The sequence below is a fragment of the Salminus brasiliensis genome, chromosome 2 (assembly GCF_030463535.1).
Source record: "Salminus brasiliensis chromosome 2, fSalBra1.hap2, whole genome shotgun sequence".
NCBI classification, from domain to species: domain Eukaryota; kingdom Metazoa; phylum Chordata; class Actinopteri; order Characiformes; family Bryconidae; genus Salminus; species Salminus brasiliensis.
In genome coordinates this window covers 53,871,615-53,889,550 of record NC_132879.1, presented here as the reverse complement: position 1 = coordinate 53,889,550, position 17,936 = coordinate 53,871,615, and the positions used below count along the sequence as shown (strand labels likewise).

The 17,936-nt window shown below is 42.3% G+C and overlaps 1 protein-coding gene across 4 annotated transcripts in view; it reads right to left on the bottom strand.

Moving 5' to 3' along the window:
* dock4b (dedicator of cytokinesis 4b) overlaps window positions 1-8,804 on the bottom strand; it is a 162,497-nt gene extending 153,693 nt beyond the window's left edge. For all 4 annotated transcript variants that reach the window (XM_072673179.1, XM_072673180.1, XM_072673182.1 and 1 more), the window contains exon 1: window positions 8,674-8,804. In XM_072673179.1, the coding sequence (XP_072529280.1) occupies window positions 8,674-8,710 (37 nt within the window). In that variant the 5' untranslated portion in view covers window positions 8,711-8,804. The remainder of the gene's footprint in view (window positions 1-8,673) is intronic.
* Window positions 8,805-17,936: the final 9,132 nt, after the last annotated feature.

The following is a 17,936-nucleotide window of genomic DNA, read 5'->3' as shown; positions in this document are numbered from 1 at the left end:
CCTCAGTTCATCAGGACCCTCTGTGTTTCCTTTGTGGCCTTGTGTCAAAGGCTGAGAACACTCTCCACTCACCACTGTGATCTGAGGATCACTGGTTCGAATCCCGGGTCAGCACAATAGGCCTTGCTGGTGAGTTGGTGGCACCACACACATTACTCCTAGTGTAATGACGGCTGGCTTCATAGTAGTCTGAGGAGACGTGCTAGTCCTCAACCGCCTAGTTTTGGCAGTGTTAACTAGTGTGCCCCTCTAGCGACTATTTTTTTTAAAAGTGACTAGCGACTACTGGTGTTCCTGGAGACTTTTGGAGACTCTGAGGTGAACACACATGTCCCCCCCGTCCCACAACACTCACAGTGCTCAGTCTCACGGTCAATGGAGACCCACACCGCTCCACGTCCACACTGCAAATGGACTGCGCTGACCCCACCCCCCAAAAGGTGAAATGAGAGGCCGGTTCTGCTGGGTTTGGACTCGTAGCCGGTAATCTAGGCTAAGATCGGTTAGGTCGCAGGCTAAACCCCACAGCACAGGCCGTGTTCCAGCTAACCGAGCTCAAATCCCACCTGTTTAGAGGATAAGGCCTCATATCTGAGAGCACAGAGTCGAGGGAATGGTCGTAGTTTTCAGCTCATTTAGTCGACTGGCTCATCCAGGTTTGCTTGCTTTGCCTTTCAGCTGAACTCAGTGTTGTGGTGGGCTTGTTTTTCTTTTCCTACCTGTTTTCAGAGCATGACATCACCAATCAGTGAGCTCCCACCGCACCCTTACCCTGCTGTTCTTCCAAATGCACATGGGGAAATCTTAGCTTATTTGGCCATGTTCTAGACAGACACAGAACACTGTGGGTCTGAAAGGATATGGAGCTATCCAGGAAGCCAAACAACTGCAAATCAAACTGACCTGAAGCTGCTGGTGGCCTCACAATAATAGACTGACCACTCTAGAGTCCAGACCTCAACAGATGCTTTCTGCTTTTTCCTGATGCTGGAACTTGTGTTTAGTAGCACGATTGACTAGAAATGTAATGAATTTTGGGTGGAAACTGATTTGTGTACAGTACCGTACTGTACACTACATTTTCCTGGCCCGTAATGGGTCAAACGAGGCTTTGTCCGTATCTGGCCTTGAACATTATGACCCAGGTGCTGCTGTCTGACAAAAAAACAGGCTATTAGACTTTGCTTTGGGGGCTCCAAAGGGATTTCCACTTTTATTTATATCAAAAGGCCAACATTTCACACACAGTGAGTTGGAAACTGTGGCGTTTTTAGGCCACATGATGTGCGACTCTCCATTTGAGAGTTCAGATAACTGTCATCTTTCCAGGTAAGTGGACCTTTTAGTGCTTTTAACCGCTCTATCCTTTTTGTTTTAAATTATGAAAGCAAATTATGCTCAAAAATAAACTTTACCTGAGAGTCAACCTGAGGGAGACAGGTTCAATTATTAAGAGGGTGCCGACAACCACTGTAAAACTGCAAGGCCGATATGGGGTGAGTCAAAGCGAGCTTCAAAAGCGGTGATGCTCTTTACACTTTTAAAGTCACCAAAGTGCTCATGAAAAGCCATCTCCCCAGTCGCACAAACATGCATGTGTAATTAGGCCGGGCTATATGAGAAAATAAAGTACCTCCCCGGGCAGCTCTCTGAGTCATCTGCGCAACCAGGCTATTGACTCTGCACCCTACCCCCAACCACCCAAAAAAAACAGCATCGCCTCCAAATGACTGTGTCAGCGCCTCAGAGAGGGGGGAGGGGCCTGTGGATGAGGAAGCAATTACATGCTCCGAGGTGTTAGTGGGCCCCGCCTCCTGTGGCCCTGAGGCCCCAGTCATTACAGCACGAGCTCTATAATGAAGGAATGGTCCGCAGCTCTGCCAAACAACCTGCTAATCCCACAGGGCAGCGCTCAGGGTGGCCGCATACGCACAATAAGCCCAAATCACACCCCGCCACCCCTCCTTGCTCCAATCCGCCATCCCCAGGGGCAGCAGCGGCACAGGCCCCCAGGCCTGGCACGGTCCCCGATCACCTTAGGGCCTGTTCCAGACATCCCCGATAGCATAGGATCGTCCAGGCAATAGGATTTACCCCGTCTTTTAAAAGTTTGGGGACACTGTGTTTTCTCTCACATTTTTACTGGTTTAATTTCTAAGTTTCTGTGAAGTGAGACAGTAAAACGAATCCCATATTAAAATCATTTTGGGGCGGCTGGTTTCCCTGAACTTTTGATGAGCAGTGTGTGTGCTGACAGGTTGTGGTGGCTGATCTGCGTGGCATAAACCTCAGATATCAGCGACAGCGGCGAGGAAATGAAGTTGATTTAAATTCTTAGACAGTCGCTGAAAAGTAAACACGCGCACACATGAGGAAATAAAAGCCTGAGACGCACGGCGAGGAGTAATTGTGCTCCCAAATTACGATGAGCAATAACACGCTTGACTGACTGCAATATCGCGGCTGCATTTCTGCGCACCGTTCAGAAGTCAATCCAAACATATCCCAGCTAGCGGCGCGCGCTCGCGGCGGTTAGTCATGTTCCGTGATCCGGCTATTCTGGGCTGCCTCCGGCTTGTGTCCAGTCTTGTGAAGGTGAAGGAGAAGTTACAAAAAAAAAAACACTTCCCACACAGGCGGCGGGTATTTCCACCCATCCATGTACAGCACACACACACACACACACACACACACACACACACCCCAGAGCTGTTCCTCTAGAGGAACCAGTAAAATTGACATCATCGGTGCTGTATCGCAAATACCTTGTATCTCCATTTTTGCTAGTTTTTACTTTTTGACAGAATGTGAATCTGGCTATTCACATAAGGAATGGAGTTCATGAAGAATGGACCAATAGGAATGCTCCAAATGTACTTGGAATAAAGTCTTTTTACATTGACTTCCACTGAAAGTTAGGATGTTTTTATCTCCTCCTGTAAAGTTACTACTTTGAAATATGAGGTTTTTGCATGACATCGACCAATTTCTTTTTCATTATTTTATTCTTTAGCAAATATTTTCAGTATATAATGTTTTATCATAAAGGGATTTAGAGATTTCGGGGCTGATGCAGGAATATTTTAATGGATCGGGTACCGGCTTTTTTAATCCAATGCTTTGTTTTAACCGTGGTGTTCAGAGCGCCATCTGGTTTTCTCAAGGCGTCTATAATGTACAGCTGTACTTCCACTAGCTGGCTGCAGCAGCAGTGTGGACGTTCTCAGAAGATAAATAAAGAAGTTCTAAAGGTTCTGCAGTGTGGAGGTATTTTACAGTGGAACCTGAAAACAGACCAAACGCTCTGTCTTACCAGCGGGAGAACCGCACGCCTTTCTCTGCTTATATACCAGCACTGAAGAACCCATTCAGAACCGAGTGGAGGCCAATGCTAATGCTAACACACACACACACACACACACACACGCTATAGAAACCCCAATCACACACACACAGCACATTCCCCCACTATAAACCAGCTATTACACACCAATACACCAACTGCAGATATCAGTCCAGACTGTGTACCACCACTACACACACTCACACACACACAGGAAGTGATCAGACTGCAGTGTTGTAAAGGAGCTGGGAGCTGATTGGTCAGGGAGGAGATCAGACTGGATTATCAGATATTAAACGCTATAAAACATCATTTTAAGAAAAGTCTCGACTAAACTAAATCAGTCAGTCCAGAAAGTCTGATTATAGAAACTGAGACTGAAAATAAAAGGGATTTTACTGATCAGATTAATTAGCAGCTCGTCTGATCTGAACTGTGGGGCAGAATAATTGATGGGGACGTCCCTAACTTTCATTAAAACGCCCTTTGAAACACTTATCTGGAGCTGTGATTGACAGAACCCGTTGTGACTGGTTATAGAGTGCATATCACAATGCTGCTTAACAGAGGGCATATCGTCCAGCCCTAAACAGCCAGGAGGGGCCACACAAAAAGCAGGAGTGAACCCTCAGCAAAGCATAACTGTAGGTCTATGATATTCATGTTAAATCAGTGACCTTATTGCCCCCCTTTGCTGCTCCCTCATACTAACATCAAACCCCAGATCCTCCAATCAAACGCTGAAATGTAAATCTTTGTCTTGGGCAGAAGATCAAATGGCAAAACCGTGCGTTAAGATCAAACCCCTGTGAGAAGCCGGGCTCATCTGAAAGAGATGAAACTGCAGAGCTTAATATGCAGATTACTTCACAAGATCACAGCAACTGGGAGAAGACGGCATGTCCTGGATGGTTCTGCTCTCTCACCTACAGATTTAGGACCCAAGCCATAGCATTACCCCAAGGTTCCGGAAACATCCGCTGCATGTGATTGGTCGACCACCAATGGCAGCCGTTGTGAGAATACGACAAGATGAAATAACAGGAGAGGGAACAAAGGTTCCTGAACATACGAATCTGATCTCACTCCAGACGAACTTCACTTCACTGATGATATCCTGCTGCTGAGTGCAGGACTGCGATGTTACCAATACACTAAACCAACCAACCATCACTTTGTAGCTACACTAGACCTGTAAAGTCCACAAAACTACATTCAAAAATGTATATTTTTTGGTGAAAGTCTGATTGAACTCCTCCTGAGCAAAGAATTGAACCCCTATCTGCTGGTTTGTGAAGGATAGTGGTGTTGCCAGATACACTAGACCAACATTTCCGCAACATATCAGCTATACTAGCCTTAGAGCTCCACAAAACTATGAAATTACATTTTTCAATTTGATATTTTTTGGTGAACATCTGATTGAACATCTACTGAGCAGAGAATTGAACCCTTATCTGCTGGTTTGTGAAGGATAGCGGTGTTACCAGACACATACTTAATTAACAATTCCACAACATTTCAGGTATACTAGCCTAAGAGCTCCACAAAACCATAAAGCTATTTTGTTTTAGAAATTAATATTTTTGGTCATCATCTGATTGAACTCCTCCTGAGCAAAGAATTGAACCCCTGTCTGCTGATTTGTGAAGGATAGCGGTGTTACCAGATACACTAGACCAACAATTCCACAACTTTTCAGCTATACTAGCCTAAGAGCTCCACAAAACTATGAAATTACATTTGTAAATGTGATATTTTTTGGTGAACATCTGATTGAACATCTACTGAGCAGAGAATTGAACCCCTATCTGCTAGTATGTGAAGGATAGTGGTGTTGCCAATACACTAAACCAACAATTCAACTACGTCTCAGCTATACGAGCCTCAGAGCTCCACAAAACTTTTAAACTCAGTGTTAAAATTTCATATTTTTTTGGTGAACATCTGATTAAACATCTACTAAGCAGAGAATTGAACCCTTATCTGCTGGTTTGTGAAGGATAGCGGTGTTACCAGACACATACTTAATTAACAATTCCACAACATTTCAGGTATACTAGCTTCAGAGCTACACAAAACTATAAAGCTAATTTTTAGAAATTAATATCTTTGGTAAACATCTGATTGAACTCCTCCTGAGCAAAGAATTGAACCCCTGTCTGCTAGTATGTGAAGGATAGTGGTGTTACCAGATACACTTTACCAAAAAATTCCACTACATCTCAGCTATTCTAGTTTCAGAGCTCCACAAAACTATGAAATTTTAAAAATTAATATTTTTTGCTGAACATCTCTTCACCTCCAGGCTCTGTGGAGCAAAGCTGGCTTTGTACTTTTTTAAAGGTTTCAGTACGGTTCGAACAAAGAGTGAAAAAGAAAAGAAAGAACCGCCTGACAGCAGCTCTCACAAACCGCAGGCCGAACAGATAAGCATCCTGAACCGAGAGCAACGTTTTCTAATCCAATTCACAAAACCACACCACTATTGCGAGAGAACAGCAGAAGAAAACTGCCCACTCAGTCATAAATAAACAAATAAAAACGGCACGCCGCTGGGCCAACACTTCACACATCTGTCAGCCAAGCATAAGCACCACGCTACGGGCTAACGGGAATGAAACCATCCATTTAGCACATCCAGCACAGGCTGAAGTGCGTCTGAGGAGCCAAACAGATCCAACAACAACAGAGACAGACGTGATCGAGCTGAGGGGAACTGCTAGAACTCCGTTCAGCTGACCGAGAGACGGTCCAGAGGTCCAGGCCTGATAGAGCCACAGAACTGCACAGTTTAGCGTTCTCCTCCATTTCAAAAAATCATCAGTCTAAATGTAGCCAATCAGATAAGACATGTCTGGTGTCCAACGTTTGTCTTCGCTGGTTTAGCATTGGAGCTACCAGGCTGAAAAAAATAAAAGTTGGGATGTCCCGATCCAATCCCACAGATCGGAATCTGATCTGATTCAGGCATATTTGGCATAATGGCTTGAGCATAAGCTGTTTTAAGCCCAAGAAGTTCTGATCCTTTGTTTTTATCACTGTGTTTTTACCACTGTGTTCGCATTAAAGCTACCAGGCTGAAATAAAAGTTGGGATGTCCCAATCCAATCTTATAGATCAGAATCTGGGCTGCTATCAGGCATATTTTAATGGCTTGAGCATTAGATGTTTTAAGCCTAAGAAGTTACAATTCTTTGTTTTTACCACTGTGTTTTTACCACTGTGTTCGCATTGGAGCTACCAGGCTGAAAAAAATAAAAGTTGGGATGTCCCAATCCAATCCCGCAGATCAGAATCTGATCTGATTCAGGTATATTTTAATGGCTTGAGCATTAGCTGTTTTAAGCCCAAGAAGTTCTGATCCTTTGTTTTTACCACTGTGTTCGCATTGGAGCTACAGGCAAAAATAAAAGTTGGGATGTCCCGATCCAATCCCGCAGATCAGAATCTGATCTGATTCAGGTATATTTTAATGGCTTGAGCATTAGCTGTTTTAAGCCCAAGAAGTTCTGATCCTTTGTTTTTACCACTGTGCTTTTACCACTGTGTTCGCATTGGAGCTACCAGGCTGAAAAAAATAAAAGTTGGGATGTCCCAATCCAATCCCGCAGATCAGAATCTGATCTGATTCAGGCATATTTTAATGGCTTGAGCATAAGCTGTTTTAAGCTCAAAAAGTTCCGATCCTTTGTTTTTACCACTGTGCTTTTTTCACGTTAGAGCTACCAGGCTAAAATATCCCAATCCAATCTCATAGATCAGAATCTGGGCTGATCCACAAATATTATAATGGCTTGAGCATAAGCTGTTCATCACTGTGTTTTTACCACTGTGTTCGCATTGGAGCTACAGGCTAAAATAAAAGTTGGGATGTCCCGATCCAATCCTGTAGATCGGAATCTGATTCAGGCATATTTAAATGGCTTGAGCATAAGCTGTTTTAAGCTCAAGACCTTCCGATCCTTTTTACCGCTGTGTTTTACTGACACTACATTTATTGCAATATTTTGAAAAGTAGACAAAAAGCATCAGTAGCGACAGATTCTTAAAAACTGCTGTCCAAATACTTTTCCAATTTGAATACAGTGATTTATATACACCTGAGCAGAGAATCGAACCCCAGTCTTCTGCTGTGCGCAGGACTACAATGTTACCAATACACTGAACCAACCATCTCATCACTTTTTAGCTACGCTAGCCCCGTCAAGTCCATTAAACCACATTTAAAATTTGATATTTTTGGTGAACATCTGATTGAACATCTACTGAGCAGAACATCTACTGATTTGAACCCCTGTCTGCTGCTGTGTGCAGGACAGGACAGCGGTGTTCCCAAACATACTAAACCAACAATCCCACAGCCTTTCAGCTACACAAGCCTCAGACCTCCACAAAACTATGAAACTAAAATTTTACAAATTATATTTTTTGGTGAACATCTGATTGAACATCTACTGAGCAGAGATTTGAACCCCTGTATGCTGAGAACACCGGACAGCGGTGTTCTCAAATACACTAAACTCACACAACCTTACTTTTATGCTACACTGGTCTTGTAACACCACAAAACTATGAAAATTAAAATTTCGTTTTTTAAGGACCCCTGATTGAATTCCTCAGCTCATTCCCAGGCTGACTTAGGTGTGATGAAAGACAGTTTCTGAAGGACTGTGACCCTCCAGGACCCCCAGGAGTGTGGGACACCCCCCATGGTTTTGGCAACATTATCCTAAGGTTGTTTTCTCTCTATCTAGGCCAGCTCGCTTTCAGAGGCTGCTGGTGAGACTGGTAAAGCAGTGCAACCGTAGAGTGGGGCTGGTGAGTGTGAGTGTGAGTGTGTGTGTGTGTGTGTGTGTGTGTGTGTGTGTGTGTGAAAGCACACACCAGAAGAATGGAAGGGCTTCTTCTTTGAACTCTCCGGATAGTCTCAGATATGCAAGCCAAAACCTAAATGAACAGATTTCCCAAGGCAAACCAAGCCAAAACACACACACACACACACACACACACACACACACACACACACTTTCCAGCAAGTGTATCTAGAACCAGAGCTAGAACCTCATTGCAGAACAGCAGAGCAAAGTGCAGAAAGAAGTGCAGCAGCTGAGCTGTTATTGTTTCAGCTCACACACCGCTGTGGGTCCTCCACACACACACACACACACACACACACACACACACACACACACACACTGCGCTCGGACACTCGTTCACACTCGCGCGCTGAGGCACACTCGCACAGTCGCTCACAACACACACACACACACACACACACACACACTGGAAAACAGTAGCAGTGGAAATGGGAGAGAGGGGGAACTTACCCACGCCGTACTTGTCCTGCTCGGTAGGGATCCACATGGCTGCGGGCTGTGCAGTGAGCGGCTAGCCGGGGAGGAGCTGCTCTCTCTCGGCTCTCTCTCCGCTCTCTCTCCGCTCCTCAGCCTCCGCTCACTGGCATTGTTTCGGACTGCACGAGCGACGAGCCGCTGCCGCCGCGCGGTGCATGCTGGGAATTGTAGTATCGGGACCTGCTGAAAGGAGTAGGGGGAGGGGGCTTGCTGAGGGGGGGGAGGGGGGAGGGGGGGGTGCAGAATATAGCCGTGGTATTTTCACACTGGTAGTCTTTTGTATGATTGTATTTTGCATTACTGTAGTATTACCTTTAGGTCATTTATTACCCCGGTGCTGCCTGATGACTATAACATTATTATTACCAGCAGCTGATTACTTTATTACTATGATATTACCACTACCATGATATGATATTGCCAAATATGATCAATGATTGATGTGAAACGATTGACTACAATGTATCATTATTGTTATTATTATTGTTGTTATTATTATTATTATTATTGTTATTATTGTTGTTGTTATTATTATTATTATTGTTGTCGTTATTGTTATTATTGTTATTATTATTGTTATTATTGCTATTGTTATTATTGTTGTTATTGTTATTATTGTTATTATTATTGTTATTATTGCTATTGTTATTATTGTTGTTATTGTTATTATTGTTATTGTTATTATTGTCTTTATTGTTATTATTGTTATTGTTATTATTATTGTTGTTGTTGTTGTTGTTGGTGGTGGTGGTGGTGGTGTTATTACTAATAATAATAATAATAAGTTTATTGCAACATGACTATTTCAACCAGCTAAACCATTTTAATATCACTCTAATTAATTACTATAATAACAATATTTATAGTTTACAATGTTCTACTACTTATGCAATAGTAAGATCACAGTGTTGTGATAATCAACTACATTTAATTACTTTTAAGTAGCTACTATTTAGTAGGTAATTATTAAGTAGTTTATTATTATAAAATATTTTAATATTACTCTTAGTATATATTAGCATTTCACTCAAATTAATTACTATAATAACTATAGTTATAGTAGAACAGTGTTCTATTATTTGTGGAATAGTAAGATCATAGTATTGTGATAATCAACTACCTTTAATTACTTTTACAAGACGATTACAATGTTACTATGACATGACTACCATACATTTGCATTATTATTAATATTATTATTATTAGTTTATTGCAACATGACTATTTCAACCAGCTTAACCATTTTAATATCTAATTCATTACTATAATAACAATATTTATAGTTTACAATGTTCTACTACTTATGCAATAGTAAGATCATAGTGTTGTGATAATCAACTACCTTTAATTACTTTTACAAGACGATTACAATGTTACTATGACATACATTTGTATTATAATTATTATTATTAATAATAATAATAATAATAATAATAAGTAGCCATGTATTATTTCAACATTACTATTACAACTAGCTAAAATATTTAAATATTACTAAAATAACACAAAATTCATTATCATAATAACTAGTAGTATAACTTATAGTAGTAGTAGTGTTCTAGTGTTTTAGCATAAGTATAAGATTTATATATTACTATGACATTACTATTACATAACAATAGGATAATATTATTATATTGCCAAATATGTCTGAAATAATTTACTACCATTAATTATTATTATTTATTATTATTATTATTATTATTATTATTATTATTGCTACAAGTACTTTATTACAACATAACTATTACAATTAGTGAAAATAAATATCACTACAATGTCACTTAATTTAATTACTATAATAACTACATGTATAGTAGTACAATGTTCTACTACTTGTGTTATTACTTTTACAAGTAGATAATTACTATATTACTATAAAAAAATCATATTGCAAGTAATCAATTAACAATAATTCTACTATGAGCAAGGTGGCTGAGTACTACACTGCCATGTTACTATTAAAGAAGAAGTAGAAAATTACTATAATTTATAGTATACAGTAATATAACTATTACTATATACTATAAAACACTATAATATATAGTATATATAATATACAGTATTATAGCTATTAGAATGTTATAATACTGTACTAAAGGGATATTTAGAGGAAGTGAGTCAATTATTGATGATGATAATAGAAATGTTTAGATTGAAGGTGCCTTATCCTGGGATGTCTGATCCAACACACCTGGCTCTAATATTCAGATTCCCCTGAAGGTTTTCATTACCTGAATCCTGGGTGTTAGATTAGCGCTGTAGCTAAACTGTAGAGGTAGAGTGGTAGAGGATATTGCAGCCCTGCCATGTAGATCTTGGTAATGGAAAGGGGGATGTGATCATTAATGTTAATGTTAATATCTACAGATGACTTTCTACTGTGTTTATTTATTGTTTATATTTGTGTCCACGTTATTCTCCCAGAAACTTTAGCAATGTTAATTGCAGCAATACAGAGCTGCTGAACTGAAAGTAGGAGAAGTGAGAAAGTGAGGTGAGATCTTTATTGCATATAAGTGTAATAAACACATATTTACTTTTTATCAGTGAAGTACAACAGTATATATATATTTATAATATATATATATATATATATATATATATATATATATATATCAAAAAACACCCTCATCATTAATTATTTCTGCCACTTTGCCTTTTTACAAGCAAGAAACTGGGCATCATCATCATCACCAGCATGAGATGATACACCACCCACTCCCTGCCAGTAACCCGGTTAGCTCCATCTCACAGCCAGCACCCACAGCCTTATTTTTCTTTTTTTGTACAGCTAGCTAGCTTGGCGTTCGAAATAATTGGACGTTAAGCAAATTATATAACAAACAGACCTCCTTCCCATACTTCGCTCCAGCACCCTGTAAGCAAACTGCAATGAAACCATTGAAGCCAACCTGAAAAATGACCCTCTCTTTCGGCCTGGTGTGTTCATGCCCCTGATCATATTAAGAACTATACATCATATCTGTTAAATGTCATTTAAAAGACAAAACTTCTGCATTTACAAACAAATTCCATTATAATGTACCACATCTGTCAACACACTGCTAACCCCACCCAGCTCTTTAAGGTTGATCAAACGTTACAATCTATTAACGCTGATTTGTCAATTTTACTCGTCTTGGAGCAATTTACTTATTTAGAGAGGTTCGAATACCCCTCTGGTTCACATACTGATGGATTAACCCTGAGTGCAGAAGTGGTCACTGTGACGCCCAGTCCATTTATAACCACAGTAAACCTCGGCAAGTTAGGGTTAGAGTTTAGGGTTCGGGGTTAGGGTTAGGGGTTAGAGGTTAGGGTTAGGGGTTAGGGTTAGGGGTTAGGGTTAGGGGTTAGGGGTTAGGGTTAGGGGTTAGAGGTTAGGGTTAGGGGTTAGGGTTAGGGGTTAGGGTTAGGGGTTAGAGTTTAGGGTTCGGGGTTAGGGTTAGGGGTTAGAGGTTAGGGTTAGGGGTTAGGGTTAGGGGTTAGGGGTTAGGGTTAGGTTTTTGTTATGTACAGTGACTTCCCACGTTACAATCCATCAGACTGCATGGTTGAGTAGGAAGATCAAGGGTAGTGCACGGGCCAGCGCTTGTTAAGCATTGCTATCGGGCTTTTGGTCCTGTAGTAGGCCTAAAGAGAGCAGAGTGAGGAGTGTGCCACTAGACTGAGCAGGACTAGGGTTAGGGTTTAAGTTTAGGGTTAGGGATAGGGGTTAGGGTTAGGGGTTAGGTTAGGGTTAGGTTTAGGGGTTAGGAGTTAGAGTTAGGGTTTAGGGTTTAGGGTTAGGGTTTAGAGTTAGAGTTAGGGTTTAGGGTTTAGAGTTAGGGTTTAGGGTTAGGTTAGAATTAAGGTTTAGGGTTTAGGGTTTAGGGTTAGGGTTTAGGGTGTAGGGTTACTGAGTTAGACACCTTAGTGTGTTAAGGGGTTAGGGTTAGGTTAAGGGTTAGAGTTAGGTTAAGGGTTTAGGGTTAGGATTAGGGTTTAGGGTTAGGGTTAGGGTTAGGGTTAGGTTAAGGGTTAGGGTTAGGGTTAGGGTTAGGGTAGGGTTAGGGTTAGGGTGTAGGGTTACTGAGTTAGACACCTTAGTGTGTTAAGGGGTTAATTTCTCACCTTAAAATAAATAAATGATGAATAGTTTCCTGCGGTTTCCACCGGGCCAGAAATGAGAGAGAGACAATGGTCTCGTTTAATCATCAGTTGTATTAGAGGCCAGATTGAATGAAATGTAAATCCTGGAATAAAATAACTAGGTTCTATTGTATTGGCCGCTCAATACACTCCCTTTATCTCATTCATCAAACACTCCATCTAATAGCATGATCCTTATTGTTCTGTTGAGCTCGCCAGCTGTTGATTCTGTCCCAGAATTGAGGTCACACTCATTATATTGATGAACAGTTTGTGTTTGCTCACGTAAAGCTGGAGCTGTGCCGTAGCTAAGGGATGCTGGCCTGTGTCGGTTTGGGACAGGAGGGAGTGGAGTGACTCTATTGCTTCACGGCAGTTTAATTCCCCAAACCTGACAGATGAGAAAGCCGCGCTGCAAACACACTCACTTACACACACACACACACACACACACACACACACACATAAACACACACGCCATGATGCCTGAGTAACCTCCATCAAATGCCCTACGTGCATGAGCAGACACACTCTGTCTGGCCGCGGAGCTCTGGGAATAGAACTCCACACAGCACAGGAGACCAGAGAGAGGACAGAGGCAGGAGAAAGTCCCTCAGTCATAATGGAGGGTTGAGGGAGGGGGCGAAGAGAGGCAGTCCAACTAAATCTTCAGCTATGCCTGGACCTGCAGACCATGAAAGTCCATAGGGTCATAGGGGCATCTATCTACTTATGCCATTCGTCTAATCTGCAGACTTCCGGAGATGCAGACTTCAGGAGGCTTAGGTCTGATCTGCAGTTCTGACCTCCCCTGGACTCGGCGTAACTGAGAAAGTCCAGAGGCCTGCAGGGCTGTCTAAATCCGATATCCATGTAGGCGTAGACGTAAAGGGGGGCGATGCAGACATTTTGCGAGCTTCTCAGAGAGTTCAGATGAAGACTTCAGCAGGCTTGTGGGCTGCCTGTGGACGTTTCCATAAATCCATAGCCAAAGAAAATAAAGAATATGGAAATAAGAGACATATAAGGGGAACTAGGAATGGGACGGGATCTGTACAGACTGCCAATAGACTTATTTTAAATCCAGACCCGTATTGACCCGAGGATTGCTGGTTTGTATCCCAGGTAATGCTGCTTGCCATCAGCAGCCGGAGCTTGAGAGAGCACAATTGGCCTTGCTCTCTCTGGGCGGGTAGCTGGTCCACTCTCTCTTCCCGCATCACTTCAGTGTGACGGCACGGGCGTCTGCTAGCCAATGCATCAGAGCTGGGTACCCGATGCTTTCCTCCTAGCACGTTGGTTGCCCGGTGATGTTGCATTGGCGGAAAGTCCAACAGAGGTGGTGGTGTGTCTGAGAAGGCAAGTGTTAGTCCTCACCTTCTGAGAGGACCTATATGTCATAGGGGGCTTGGGTATGTGGCTTGGGTATTTAACTATCTACGATCTATCTACGAAAAAGCACTGTTTATTTAATTGTTTGTTTTTATTCTAAAGCATTAAATTAATATTTATTGCCTCACATTTCACTGACTCATAAACACACACTTTTCTACCCTCAGCCTTGACCATATGTTCCCCTTAAAGACGCAGAGGAAGAACTGGCTGGTGCTGGAGGGATGTGCAGATTAAAAGACTGACTCAGTAGCCCAGTCTGACATTGCAGCACATGCAACATTTGTGGCCATCACACACATGCCAGCCAGCCCGTGAAGAACAACCAAGGCAAGTGATGTGTGTTTGTGAAGTTGACAAAAGTATTGGGACATCAGCTAATTCATTGTTTCTTTGAAGATTATGGATATCAATCTTGGATTAACTGCCTCTACTGTCCAGGGAAGAAGGCTTTCTACTAGGTTTGGAGCAGTGTTGCTGTGAGGATTTGATTGCGTTCAGCAACAAGAGCGTTAGTGAGGTCAGGATGTTGGATGATCACCACCCACCTCATCATCCCCAACTCTCCAACTCATCCCAGAAGCCCTGGATGGAGCCCCACCAGCCCACGTCTATTCTATTGGCAGTACTTCTCTACAGGGACTAGACAGGCTGCATGTGTGTGTGTGCGTGGACTTTACAAGACCTCTGTAGGCATCCTGTGGTATCTGGCATTAAGGGCAAAATTAGCAGCAGATCCTTTAATACGTCCTGTAAATTGTGAGGTGGGCGGGGTCTCCGTGGATCCCATCAGTGAGCCTTAGGAGCCCTTGGCCCTGTCGTCGGTTCACTGGTTGTTCTTTCTACATACCAGAAAAACCCCACAAGGCCTGCGGGATGTTTAGGAGATGTTCTGGCCCACTTAGCAGCAAACCAGAATACCTTGCAACTGTGGCCTGCATAACCCCACCCCCAGGACAATGTACTGAGGTGGTGGACGCACACCACCATGTCCATTTTGACAGGATCAGATGAATGTATGATGTACCAGTGCTGCGGTAATGCTGTTATACTGGTGAGAAAGTTGTACTGGACAGCGCTGAGCGAGAATAGCTTCTATAAAGAGCGGTCACGCTAGAGGAACGACGGCAAAAGAGATCACACCGCTTGCATTGGTATGAAATTCAAGTGCCAGTGCAGACATGTCACGCTAATAATCCCTGACTCGTCTCTTTATTGCAGGCCAGACCACCGTGTTAGCGAGCCGCACCAGGCTGGGACTATCAAAAAAGGCAGGCTACAGCCAGCCATGCATACTAAACACACGCAGGGGCTTTCAAGCCGGCCCTGTCTCGGTAGGACTGCGCCAGTAACAGCCTTCCAGACTGTCCAGTTAAGACGGCACCACAGGGCTCGTCTGGATCGCAGCCGGCTCTGTTACAGAAGGCAGTAAACCAGCCAGTAATCACAACACACTGGAATTGCTGTTGCTTTCAGCAGTCATTGATCCACACAGTCAAGTAATTGAGGTGTGAGGACGACACATCTGCTCCTTTCCCGTTGACGACAGCTGTTTTGCATCACTACAGACATCCGACCAAAACAGCAGCGAAATGAAGGAGGAAACTGAGATGTCCATGATTTATCTTCTGACTGGAAATGAAGTCAAGGCCATTAGAACGGCACTGGAGCACAGCAAACAGACTGTAAATCTCTCACCAGCTGATCGTACGGGCTGAGTGGTAATATTTCAACTTATACGTAGTGGCCACTTTATTGGAAACACTTCTTTTTTTTCTTTTTTGTACATTAGTATACATTAGTCTTAAACTAATGTACCATTCTGGTGTACAGGATAGAGCAGAAGTGGGGAACTGGAGGTCTGGCACAACAGCTAACCCTGGTAATGGACTGCTCAGCCAAATCAGGCGAAAATCACTAAACTCTAAACATGTAGGAAATTCTGTCTTTTAGGACTGGAACTCCCCACCCCTGTTACAGAGCAAGGCGGTCCTCAAGACCTTTTGTCTTGAGGGGTCAAAGTGCTTGTTTGAGATGGGCTGTAGGCCAAAAAAATAACACACAACATTCAAATGAAGGGAAACTGTAAGAATTTCACAGTTTTAATTGTATATTTTATTATTTTTATTATTATATTTAACAAATCATCAGTCATGCAAAAGTCTTGTATCTAAGAATTCTTAAGTAAGAATTCATTTCTATTGGTCCATTCATTCATCAAGAAATTTGGCACAACGGAAGGAACAACTGCCATATCCAAATTATGTCAAACAGTGAAAAATAAGGCAGAAATTGAGATACAGGGTTTTTGCATGACAGTGATGAAATATAACCTACTATCAGGTTTGGGTAGTACCAAAATATTTAGTAAGTAATTAGATTATAGTTACATTTTACAAAAATGGGCTGATGACTAGAAAGGGTTACATTACATACAGTAGGGGTTCCAAGCATACGGCACTAAGGTTCTAATCTGGCCCACCCAATAAACTCAGAACCTTTGTTTCTGAATGGCAACACTCTCCCTAAATCACACTGACACTGATCTATAGGCACAAACAGGGAGACAAAGGGAGTCTGTAGCAGAACCAATCAGAATCTCTATTTCAGATGGGGGCGGGACAACAGATTCAATCTCTACAGCAGAGCCATTAATCCACCATTAATCCTTAATCATAAACTAATAGTAATGCATAGTAATGTTCAGAGGTTATGTGTCACAGTGTGTGGAAGTTACTAAATGTCCATCAGTGTTATAAAATCAAAATGTAAGTAATCCAAAAGTAAAAATAATGGAATGACCTGGAGGCCAAAGTGACGAGGACTCACACCCCGTCACTTTAGCCCCAGGTCACTCTTTAAGACTATAGCTCATCTTTTTCCATGCACAGTTTGTATTTGTCATCTCCATCCCCTCATCAGTGGTCAGCCTCTGACCTCATAACCACTGTTGACTGGATATTTTTGGTTGGTGGATGACTCTGAACCCTGCACTGACACTGAGATGTGTACAAACGGCAGCAATAGCACTGTGCCTGATTTACTCATTTTCTACACCTACTACACTTTTACCACACTGATATCACTGCTTTGCTGAGAATAGTGAACCGAGGTCTTATGGTAATGATATCTGTTCAAGGGTGATTTCAAGGGTGGCTAAAATGTGACTGGAAAACCTGCAAATTGCTTCTATAATAGATATTTCTGATCAATTGGCAGGTGAATGTAGATACATGGCAAACATTCCCAGTGTTCCCAGCCTCCCAGGCAGTTGCTTTGTCCCCTGACCACTGCACTGATGATTGCTATAAATCTCATTGATCACAGACTCTAAACAAAAAGCCTGAAATAAGGTAGATGATGACGTGGAAGCTGTTAGGTGTAGGTCCTCCAGCGATCTCTGCACATTCTGCCTTTCAAGTGGCCACCCGGAGGACAGAACATGTGCACTTCATACACACTTCCCCTTCACCGACAGTAAAAATAGTCTCTCTGCTTGTCAGTGAAATAAAAATGAGCATGTTGACAGTGCTGGGTGGGCATGAGGTGAAGTAATTAGGATGCAAGCTAGTAAGCTTTGGATTCTGCGCAAAAAAAAGCCTGCCCAAGGGTGCCTGTCCGTGGTCGGGGTGATCAAACACCCTGGAGAGTTTAAATCCAGCACAATCTTCTTCCTTTTAACCTTTCTTCTCTTTCTCCCATGTCCAGGG